The sequence below is a fragment of the Phoxinus phoxinus genome (assembly GCF_949152265.1).
Source record: "Phoxinus phoxinus genome assembly, chromosome: 7".
Classification (NCBI taxonomy): domain Eukaryota; kingdom Metazoa; phylum Chordata; class Actinopteri; order Cypriniformes; family Leuciscidae; genus Phoxinus; species Phoxinus phoxinus.
Window position 1 is genome coordinate 40,915,033 of NC_136882.1, and position 11,586 is coordinate 40,926,618.

Here is an 11,586-nt window from a genome sequence, read left to right on the forward strand (position 1 = left end):
GTAATATTCGTGAAATATTATTCCAGTGTAAATCATCAGTTCTCTATGTGAATATATAATAAAGTGTAATTTATTCCTGTGATCAAAGCTGAATTTTCAGCATTATTATCAATGTTTAAAGCAGTTTTTGTGGAAACTGATACATTTTATTTCTCAGGATTCTTTGATGAATATAACATTCAAAAGAACAGCATTTATTTGAAATAGAATCTATTGTAACATTATAAATGTCTTTACTGTCACTTTTGATTAATTTAATGCGTCCTTGATGAATAAAAGTATTCATTTCCGTATACAAATTAATTTTTTGCTGATTAAAAATGTTTAAGTGTGTGTGTGTGTGTGTGTGTGCGTACCTACTTCGGGGACAACTGTGTGCCCAGAAGTGACAAACTTCCTGACAAAATCTCCAAAAACCTCCTTTAGGGACGTCCTCATTTGTAAATCTGGTATAAAAATAAAGTAATTAAAGGTTTTAAAAAATGCAGAAAAATGTGTGTGATGGCTTTAGGAGTCGGGTTAGTGTGTGTGCGTGTGTGTGTGTGTGTGTGTGCGTGTGTGTGTGTGTAGGGTCAGTGTAAGAGGATAGAATATACAGTTTGTACAGTATAAAAACCATTTCGTCTATGGAAAGTCCCCATAAAACTAGAAAACACAACATGTGTGTACATTTTATTTTTATGTATTGATTTTTGTAGCATCTCACATGTTAAATAACTAGATTTTTTCCTTATAGTACAGCTTTAGCTTGTATTTGTCTTCAAATCACATTTTAGGCCGAATCCCACAGATCAGACTCAGTGAAGTGTGTAAAGGTTTGACTGGTATTGGGACAACAGTGTTGTGTATTAGGGTCTCCCACAGGAGGGTGTTGAACAGCCGGGAGCCAATCGAGAGCCAGAGGCGGGGCTTCTGGGACCCTCATTGGTCAGCAGATGGGCTCATTTGCATAAACCATGACCTATATGTGATAGGTGTGAGCTGGAAACCCCAGAGTCAAGCAGGAGTGAAGATCACGACGGGACACCTTTATTCTCGCTTTTCTTTTTAAGAAATAGATCTAATTAATTAGAACAGTCTTTTTAAGGCTATTTCTGGAATAGTCACTGATTTTTGTTTGGCGTTTGCAGACATGAAGTTCTTCTCTTACTTCATGCTTCTCTGCATGATTTGCAACAGCTTCTGCACAACAACAAAGTACTTTACGTTTGAGGAGGACGCTCCGGGTACAGAGATCGGAAACCTTTCCCAAGACTTGAAAATAGATCCAGAAGAGGATCCCGAGACGTCCTTCAAGTTCATCCAGAAGACGAGCTCCATTATTCACATGAGGAAAGCCGACGGGCTGCTGACGGTGGGCGAGGTCCTCGACCGCGAGCAGCTGTGCCAGCGATCCCCGCAGTGCCTCATAACGTTCGACGTCGTCGCCTTCTCTAAGGAGAAGTTTCAGCTCATCCACGTCGAGATCGAGGTCAGAGACATCAACGATCATTCGCCCCGGTTCACACGCAACGAGACGCATTTGGACGTACCGGAGGATTCGCCTCTGAACTCGCGCTTTCCTCTGGACGTCGCCGTGGACCTGGACGTCGGAGACAACTACGTTCAAAGCTACTATATTTCACACACTAACAATTTCATCGTCGAGGTCAGCACTCGTGAGGACGGAGCGAAGTCGGCCGAGCTCGTGCTGATTAAAGCGCTCGATCGGGAGACGGAAGAGTTTTACACGATCGAGGTCACGGCGACCGACGGCGGGAATCCGGCGAAATCCGGCGAAACCACCGTTTACATACGAGTTCTGGACTCGAACGACAACAGCCCCACGTTTGAGCACAACTCGCTGAAGGTGGAGCTCAGCGAAGACGCGCCCGTGGGGTCGCGAGTGCTGAAGGTGCACGCCTTCGACCCCGACGCCGGGATCAACGGAGAAGTCGTGTACGGGTTCGTGGAAGGCTCGCCCACTGACGTCACACGCGTTTTCCAGATCGACCTCATCTCGGGAGAAGTGACCCTCAGAGACACCGTCGACTACGAGAGCAAGAAATCCTACGAGTTGCACATTCAAGCTTCGGATTTGGGAAGCAATTCAATTTCCTCGACATGCCGAGCAATCGTCGACATCCTAGACGTGAACGATAACGCGCCGGAGATTAGCATTAAACCGATGACTTCCACTAGCGACGGAGTGGCGTTTATAACCGAAGCCGCGGCGGAGGAGAGCTTCGTTGCGTTGATTAGCACATCCGACGGAGACTCGGGTCCGAACGGATACGTGCGCACAACTTTACAAGGACACGAGCATTTCAAGCTAACGCAAGCGTACAGCGACACCTTCATGATCGTTACGACCACGACTTTAGACAGGGAAGCCATTCCAGAATACAACCTCACTGTGATTTCCGAAGACCTGGGAACGCCACCGTTTAAAACCATCAAGCATTACACGATACGCATCACTGACGAGAACGACAACGCTCCCACGTTCAGCAAGGCCTCGTATGACGTCTCCGTGATGGAAAACAACATTCCGGGGTCGTACATGACCACGGTTGTGGCGCGGGATCTCGACGCCGGGAAGAACGGAAAGGTTTTCTACAGTTTGATCGACAGCAAAGCGCCGGATGGTTCTCCGATGTCTACGTTCGTGTCCGTCGATCCACACTCGGGATCTGTGTACACGCTCAGATCCTTCAACTTCGAGACTCTGAGGGAAGTCGAGTTCGCAGTGAAAGCTAGCGATAAAGGTTTCCCGCCGCTATCAAGCACGACTTTAATACAAATCCGTGTGGTTGACGAGAACGACAACTTTCCGTATTTCACGTATCCTGTGTTACGGAATGATTCTGCTGAAATCCCGATTCCCTTTAACGCTCAGGCCGGGTATTTAGCGTTACGGGTGACCGCTAAAGATGAAGACAGCGGCGTCAACAGCGAGCTCAGTTTTCACATCCTAGAAGACGACAATCAGCTTTTTTCCGTTGATAAAAACACTGGCGAGATCTTTTTAAAACGTAGACTTGCTTCATCATGTGGAGACGTCCTGCAAATTACAGTTTCTGTGGTCGACGGTGGTCGAGAGCCGCTGACTAGCCTAGCATCCGTGCGTTTCGTGGTCACAGACACTAGAGCTCAAGAAGATCAGGTGGTTATTTTGCTCCGCTCGAAGGATGACGAGACTGTGGAGTTCGATGTGTGGACGCTGGTCATCGCTGGATTCGGTGGATGCTGTGTGTTGTTACTGGGAGCCATTAGCGTGATCACCGTTAGCTGTGCGCTCAAACGCCGGCGGAGGAGCTTCGGGAGAGACGGTCTGTACGGATCGACTCCACTGTCCAAGAGCAACAACTCCGGCTCAAACGTTTACAACGGCGCTAACGCCTTCCTCAGGAACGAGAGCGAGTCCATGCAGCCCTGTTTGTATGAAGACAAGAGCCTGGATTTTGAGGAAAAGGTGAGTGACAGTTTTTGCTGAAAATCCTGTTGTTTTGATGCACATTTCCAAGTCAGAATATAAACTGTAAGCTTGTGTTTTAATAGCTGTTCCTGCCATGCAAACCTTTCGAGCAAACATTCTTATGGCAAGATGAAAAATACTGTCTGCAAACGAGGTAAGAATGATTTTTAGTTGTTGATATTTACTGCATTTTGCTTGGCTATAATTTAATAATTATACAATGAGGGCCAAAAGTTTGTGACTATTAGTGAAAATGCATTTATTTAGCATTTTTTCTGATTTAATAAACAAAACGAATACAATTATCATTATAATTACTGTTTTTAATTTAAAAACATTCAAATTCCACTACCAATCAAAAGTTTTGGATCTGTAAGCTTTTTTTAATGTTTTTAAAAGTCTTTTTCTGCTCACCAAAGCTGCATTTATCTGATCATAAATACAGTAAATCAGTGGAATATTATTATAATGTAGATCATCAGTTCGCTATGTGAATATATAGTAAAGTGTAATTTATTCCTGTGATCAAAGCTGAGTTTATCATCATTACTCCAGTCTTCAGTGTCACATGATCCTCCAGAAATCAGTGTAATATGATGATCTGATGATCAAGACACAGTTATGATTATTTTCAGTGTTGAAAACAGTTATTAATTTATTTATTTTAGGATTCTACAGTTATTAATTTATTTATTTTAGGATTCTTTGATGAATATAAAGTTCAAAAGAACAGCATTTATTTGAAATAGAAGCTTTTGTTCAAACGTTTGGGGTCAGTAAGAATTTTAATTTATTTTTTTGGGGGAAATAAATAAAACAGAAATCAATACTTTTATTTATCAAGGATTAATTAAATTGATCTAAAGAGACAGTGAATGTTACAAAATATTATTTTTCAAATAAATGCTGTTCTTTTGAACTTTCTATTCATCAAAGAATCCTAAAAAAAAAATTTATAACAGTTTTCAACACTGATAATAATCATAAATGTGTCTTGATCATCAGATCATCATATTACACTGATTTCTGGAGGATCATGTGACACTGGAGACTGGAGTAATGATGATAAACTCAGCTTTGATCACAGGAATAAATTACACTTTACTATATATTCACATAGAGAACTGATGATCTACATTGTAATAATATTCCACTGATTTACTGTATTTATGATCAGATAGATTCAGCTTTGGTGAGCAGAAGAGACTTCTTTTAAAAACATTAAAATCTTACCAATCCAAAACTTTTGACTGGTAGTGTATATAATATACACTTTTATATGATTAAATAAAATATATTTTGGGCTGTGCTTTTGAAACCAACACACATAATTTTTGGTCGTAACTGACTCATATAAATGTGTTTGTCCAGTATGACTTGTTTTCTGGTCAGGGTTTAGTCTCTCTCTTACAGTAGGTCATGAGCGCTGGCGCATTAGTCACATGCCAGTGAATATAGTATTTTGTTCTGCGATGGAATATCAATAATCAGATGTGATTGCATTGACAGCGGCACCAGCACCACAGATCAGCTGAGCGTGAAGGACAGCGGGAAAGGAGACAGTGACTGCAACGACAGCGACTCTGACTCCAGCGGAGCGGCTCTGAGGAGGAGCTTGACCACCTTCCAGCCGACGGCCAGAGGTGCGTGTCGTTCCCTAACAGAATATTAGTAATAAAGTAATACGAATAAAGTAGCATTCAGAGAACATTCAAAAGTAACGATCAGAGAACATTCAAAAGTAACATTCAGAGAATATTCAAAAGTAACATTCAGAGAATATTCAAAAGTAACAATCAGAGAATATTCAAAAGTAACAATCAGAGAATATTCAAAAGTAACGATCAGAGAATATTCAAAAGTAACGATCAGAGAATATTCAAAAGTAACAATCAGAGAATATTCAAAAGTAACGATCAGAGAATATTCAAAAGTAACGATCAGAGAATATTCAAAAGTAACGATCAGAGAATATTCAAAAGTAACGATCAGAGAATATTCAAAAGTAACATTCAGAGAACATTCAAAAGTAACAATCAGAGAATATTCAAAAGTAACGATCAGAGAACATTCAAAAGTAACGTTCAGAGAATATTCAAAAGTAACGATCAGAGAATATTCAAAAGTAACATTCAGAGAACATTCAAAAGTAACAATCAGAGAATATTCAAAAGTAACAATCAGAGAATATTCAAAAGTAACATTCAGAGAATATTCAAAAGTAACAATCAGAGAATATTCAAAAGTAACGATCAGAGAATATTCAAAAGTAACGATCAGAGAATATTCAAAAGTAACGATCAGAGAATATTCAAAAGTAACAATCAGAGAATATTCAAAAGTAACAATCAGAGAATATTCAAAAGTAACAATCAGAGAATATTCAAAAGTAACGATCAGAGAATATTCAAAAGTAACGATCAGAGAACATTCAAAAGTAACAATCAGAGAATATTCAAAAGTAACAATCAGAGAATATTCAAAAGTAACAATCAGAGAACATTCAAAAGTAACGATCAGAGAATATTCAAAAGTAACGATCAGAGAATATTCAAAAGTAACATTCAGAGAACATTCAAAAGTAACGTTCAGAGAATATTCAAAAGTAACGATCAGAGAATATTCAAAAGTAACGATCAGAGAACATTCAAAAGTAACGATCAGAGAATATTCAAAAGTAACAATCAGAGAATATTCAAAAGTAACAATCAGAGAATATTCAAAAGTAACATTCAGAGAATATTCAAAAGTAACGATCAGAGAACATTTAAAAGTAACAATCAGAAAACATTCAAAAGTAACATTCAGAGAATATTCAAAAGTAACAATCAGAGAATATTCAAAAGTAACGATCAGAGAATATTCAAAAGTAACATTCAGAGAACATTCAAAAGTAACGTTCAGAGAATATTCAAAAGTAACATTCAGAGAATATTCAAAAGTAACATTCAGAGAACATTCAAAAGTAACGATCAGAGAACATTTAAAAGTAACAATCAGAAAACATTCAAAAGTAACGTTCAGAGAATATTCAAAAGTAACAATCAGAGAATATTCAAAAGTAACGATCAGAGAATATTCAAAAGTAACATTCAGAGAACATTCAAAAGTAACGATCAGAGAATATTCAAAAGTAACAATCAGAGAATATTCAAAAGTAACGATCAGAGAATATTCAAAAGTAACATTCAGAGAATATTCAAAAGTAACATTCAGAGAATATTCAAAAGTAACATTCAGAGAATATTCAAAAGTAACAATCAGAGAACATTCAAAAGTAACAATCAGAGAATATTCAAAAGTAACATTCAGAGAATATTCAAAAGTAACGATCAGAGAACATTTAAAAGTAACAATCAGAAAACATTCAAAAGTAACAATCAGAGAATATTCAAAAGTAACGATCAGAGAATATTCAAAAGTAACATTCAGAGAATATTCAAAAGTAACGATCAGAGAACATTCAAAAGTAACAATCAGAGAATATTCAAAAGTAACAATCAGAGAACATTCAAAAGTAACAATCAGAGAATATTCAAAAGTAACAATCAGAGAATATTCAAAAGTAACAATCAGAGAATATTCAAAAGTAACGATCAGAGAATATTCAAAAGTAACGATCAGAGAATATTCAAAAGTAACATTCAGAGAATATTCAAAAGTAACAATCAGAGAATATTCAAAAGTAACGATCAGAGAATATTCAAAAGTAACATTCAGAGAATATTCAAAAGTAACAATCAGAGAATATTCAAAAGTAACGATCAGAGAATATTCAAAAGTAACGATCAGAGAATATTCAAAAGTAACATTCAGAGAATATTCAAAAGTAACAATCAGAGAATATTCAAAAGTAACAATCAGAGAATATTCAAAAGTAACGATCAGAGAATATTCAAAAGTAACGATCAGAGAATATTCAAAAGTAACGATCAGAGAATATTCAAAAGTAACAATCAGAGAATATTCAAAAGTAACATTCAGAGAATATTCAAAAGTAACATTCAGAGAATATTCAAAAGTAACGATCAGAGAATATTCAAAAGTAACGATCAGAGAATATTCAAAAGTAACGATCAGAAAATATTCAAAAGTAACGATCAGAGAATATTCAAAAGTAACATTCAGAGAACATTCAAAAGTAACGATCAGAGAATATTCAAAAGTAACGATCAGAAAATATTCAAAAGTAACGATCAGAGAATATTCAAAAGTAACGATCAGAGAATATTCAAAAGTAACAATCAGAGAACATTCAAAAGTAACGATCAGAGAATATTCAAAAGTAACGATCAGAGAATATTCAAAAGTAACGATCAGAGAATATTCAAAAGTAACGATCAGAGAATATTCAAAAGTAACATTCAGAGAACATTCAAAAGTAACGATCAGAGAATATTCAAAAGTAACGATCAGAAAATATTCAAAAGTAACAATCAGAGAATATTCAAAAGTAACGATCAGAGAATATTCAAAAGTAACAATCAGAGAATATTCAAAAGTAACATTCAGAGAATATTCAAAAGTAACGATCAGAGAATATTCAAAAGTAACGATCAGAGAATATTCAAAAGTAACGATCAGAGAATATTCAAAAGTAACGATCAGAGAATATTCAAAAGTAACGATCAGAGAACATTCAAAAGTAACGATCAGAGAATATTCAAAAGTAACAATCAGAGAATATTCAAAAGTAACAATCAGAGAATATTCAAAAGTAACATTCAGAGAACATTCAAAAGTAACGTTCAGAGAACATTCAAAAGTAACAATCAGAGAATATTCAAAAGTAACAATCAGAATATTCTAAAGTAACGATCAGAGAACATTCAAAAGTAACGATCAGAGAATATTCAAAAGTAACGATCAGAAAATATTCAAAAGTAACGATCAGAGAATATTCAAAAGTAACATTCAGAGAACATTCAAAAGTAACGATCAGAGAATATTCAAAAGTAACAATCAGAAAATATTCAAAAGTAACGATCAGAGAATATTCAAAAGTAACGATCAGAGAATATTCAAAAGTAACATTCAGAGAACATTCAAAAGTAACGATCAGAGAATATTCAAAAGTAACGATCAGAAAATATTCAAAAGTAACGATCAGAGAATATTCAAAAGTAACGATCAGAGAATATTCAAAAGTAACAATCAGAGAATATTCAAAAGTAACGATCAGAGAATATTCAAAAGTAACGATCAGAGAATATTCAAAAGTAACGATCAGAGAATATTCAAAAGTAACGATCAGAGAATATTCAAAAGTAACATTCAGAGAACATTCAAAAGTAACGATCAGAGAATATTCAAAAGTAACGATCAGAAAATATTCAAAAGTAACAATCAGAGAATATTCAAAAGTAACGATCAGAGAATATTCAAAAGTTACATTCAGAGAATATTCAAAAGTAACATTCAGAGAATATTCAAAAGTAACGATCAGAGAATATTCAAAAGTAACGATCAGAGAATATTCAAAAGTAACGATCAGAGAATATTCAAAAGTAACAATCAGAGAATATTCAAAAGTAACGATCAGAGAACATTCAAAAGTAACGATCAGAGAATATTCAAAAGTAACGATCAGAGAACATTCAAAAGTAACGATCAGAGAATATTCAAAAGTAACGATCAGAGAATATTCAAAAGTAACGATCAGAGAACATTCAAAAGTAACGATCAGAGAATATTCAAAAGTAACATTCAGAGAATATTCAAAAGTAACGATCAGAGAATATTCAAAAGTAACGATCAGAGAATATTCAAAAGTAACATTCAGAGAACATTAAAAAGTAACAATCAGAGAATATTCAAAAGTAACGATCAGAGAATATTCAAAAGTAACATTCAGAGAATATTCAAAAGTAACGATCAGAGAATATTCAAAAGTAACATTCAGAGAATATTCAAAAGTAACATTCAGAGAACATTCAAAAGTAACATTCAGAGAATATTCAAAAGTAACGATCAGAGAATATTCAAAAGTAACATTCAGAGAATATTCAAAAGTAACGATCAGAGAATATTCAAAAGTAACGATCAGAGAATATTCAAAAGTAACGATCAGAGAATATTCAAAAGTAACGATCAGAGAATATTCAAAAGTAACAATCAGAGAACATTCAAAAGTAACATTCAGAGAATATTCAAAAGTAACAATCAGAGAACATTCAAAAGTAACATTCAGAGAATATTCAAAAGTAACGATCAGAGAATATTCAAAAGTAACATTCAGAGAATATTCAAAAGTAACGATCAGAGAATATTCAAAAGTAACATTCAGAGAATATTCAAAAGTAACGATCAGAGAATATTCAAAAGTAACGATCAGAGAATATTCAAAAGTAACGATCAGAGAATATTCAAAAGTAACGATCAGAGAATATTCAAAAGTAACATTCAGAGAATATTCAAAAGTAACGATCAGAGAATATTCAAAAGTAACGTTCAGAGAATATTCAAAAGTAACGATCAGAGAATATTCAAAAGTAACAATCAGAGAATATTCAAAAGTAACATTCAGAGAACATTCAAAAGTAACGTTCAGAGAACATTCAAAAGTAACAATCAGAGAATATTCAAAAGTAACAATCAGAGAACATTCAATAGTAAGTAATGCGTGTCCTGTTTCCAGGTTTGTTCGGAGACTGGAAGAGTGGTGTAATACAGACCCGTCACACACTTGCCCCCCCCGGCAGCGCATACACCATCGGCTTCTCACACACACCTCTTTACAACACCACACATCACCTCAACACACACATCAACACACACTCTTCACACCTCACTGCGCGGCGCTGGAACGAAGGCCCGGGGAACATGCAGAGCCGGCCCATGCAGACGTTCTCCCGCACCGGGACTCTTCCCTCGTACTCGGCCCATCAGGAGAGGAGGAGCCGGGCCGGGGAGCCGGAGCAGACGCTGGCGCAGACGTACACGCAGACGAGGAGCCGGGCCGGGGAGCCGGAGCACATGCAGACGTACACGAGGACCAGGACTGCGGACCCGGAGCAGACGCAGACGTACACGCAGACGCAGACTGAAGTCGCCACCAGCTTCTAGATATCGGTCCCGCATCATCCGGTCGGAAAACCCTAACCCAGCTTCCATTACACTGAGAAAATGCTGTTCTTCCTCAGTGTTTCTGTCTCGTTCCTGCACAAATACCTCGACATTCTTACATCTAGATCATTGAGAAGCAGATGACTGAAGATATTCAGAAGAAATGATCAAAATGAAGTGAGTTTGTGCTTAAAACAAGAACAAAGATCTGCTAATCTGAGAAATAATCGTAATTCAAAGGAAAACAAGATCATTCTTCTAAGATGAAGAAATGCTGTAATGCTCATTCTCAGTTCATGTTAGCTAATGTAGTTCACTGACGTTAGCTAATGTAGTTCACTAATGTTAGCTAATGTAGTTCACTGACGTTAGCTAATGTAAAGTGTAGTGTGTGTTGAGTTAAGAATATTCAGATGATAGTGCTGGAAAGCAGGTTTAGCGCTGGTTTACTGGGATTCAAATCGAAGCGGTTTTTTCCTTTTTTATTTAAGAACAGCCGTGAAAGTTACATTGATATATTTGTTGTACATATTTGTATATTTTGTATATGTTTTTCTCACTGAAAACTGTCTTTGTGCCACTGATGGACTTTGTACATAACTCAAGAAATGAGTAAATCCAGTTTAGTTTCTTCATAGATGTTGTTAGTTATGAGTTTGTATGTCTTTACTAAAACAAAAAAGTGGATTTGATGCTGTTTATTCCCAAATATTTATATTTTATTCTAAGTTTCTCTGTCTCAAAGCTTCTTCTTGTCGTAAGTTTGTATATTTGATCCGCTTCAGTTTTTTAAACGAGGCTTAAATAGTTGTTCTGAGACTGTATATACTTCATTATGTCTGATGTTCTCACCTCAGTGACCCAAATAAAGTCCTGGAAGTGTGTTTGTGTCCTCGTGTGTTGAGACGGGATTATGAGCATGTGACAGACACCTCAGGGTTTAGTCCCGGGAACACATGGCCAGGTCTGGGTGATCTGCTTATCGGACCGCAAGTGTCTCGCAGGAACATGAAGAATGAGGCTTACAAACACACACAGGAGCATTAGTGCAGATAAAGAGCTTG

At 36.5% G+C, this 11,586-nt stretch overlaps 1 protein-coding gene across 1 annotated transcript in view; it reads left to right on the forward strand.

Moving 5' to 3' along the window:
• LOC307001934 (protocadherin 8) overlaps window positions 1–11,257 on the forward strand; it is a 28,261-nt gene extending 17,004 nt beyond the window's left edge. Inside the window, exons 2-5 of the mRNA XM_079619029.1 lie at window positions 1,131–3,454; window positions 3,541–3,611; window positions 4,967–5,100; window positions 10,095–11,257. Coding sequence (XP_079475155.1) covers window positions 1,131–3,454; window positions 3,541–3,611; window positions 4,967–5,100; window positions 10,095–10,522 — 2,957 coding nt within the window. The 3' untranslated portion in view covers window positions 10,523–11,257. The remainder of the gene's footprint in view (window positions 1–1,130; window positions 3,455–3,540; window positions 3,612–4,966; window positions 5,101–10,094) is intronic.
• The last annotated feature ends 329 nt before the right edge of the window (window positions 11,258–11,586 follow it).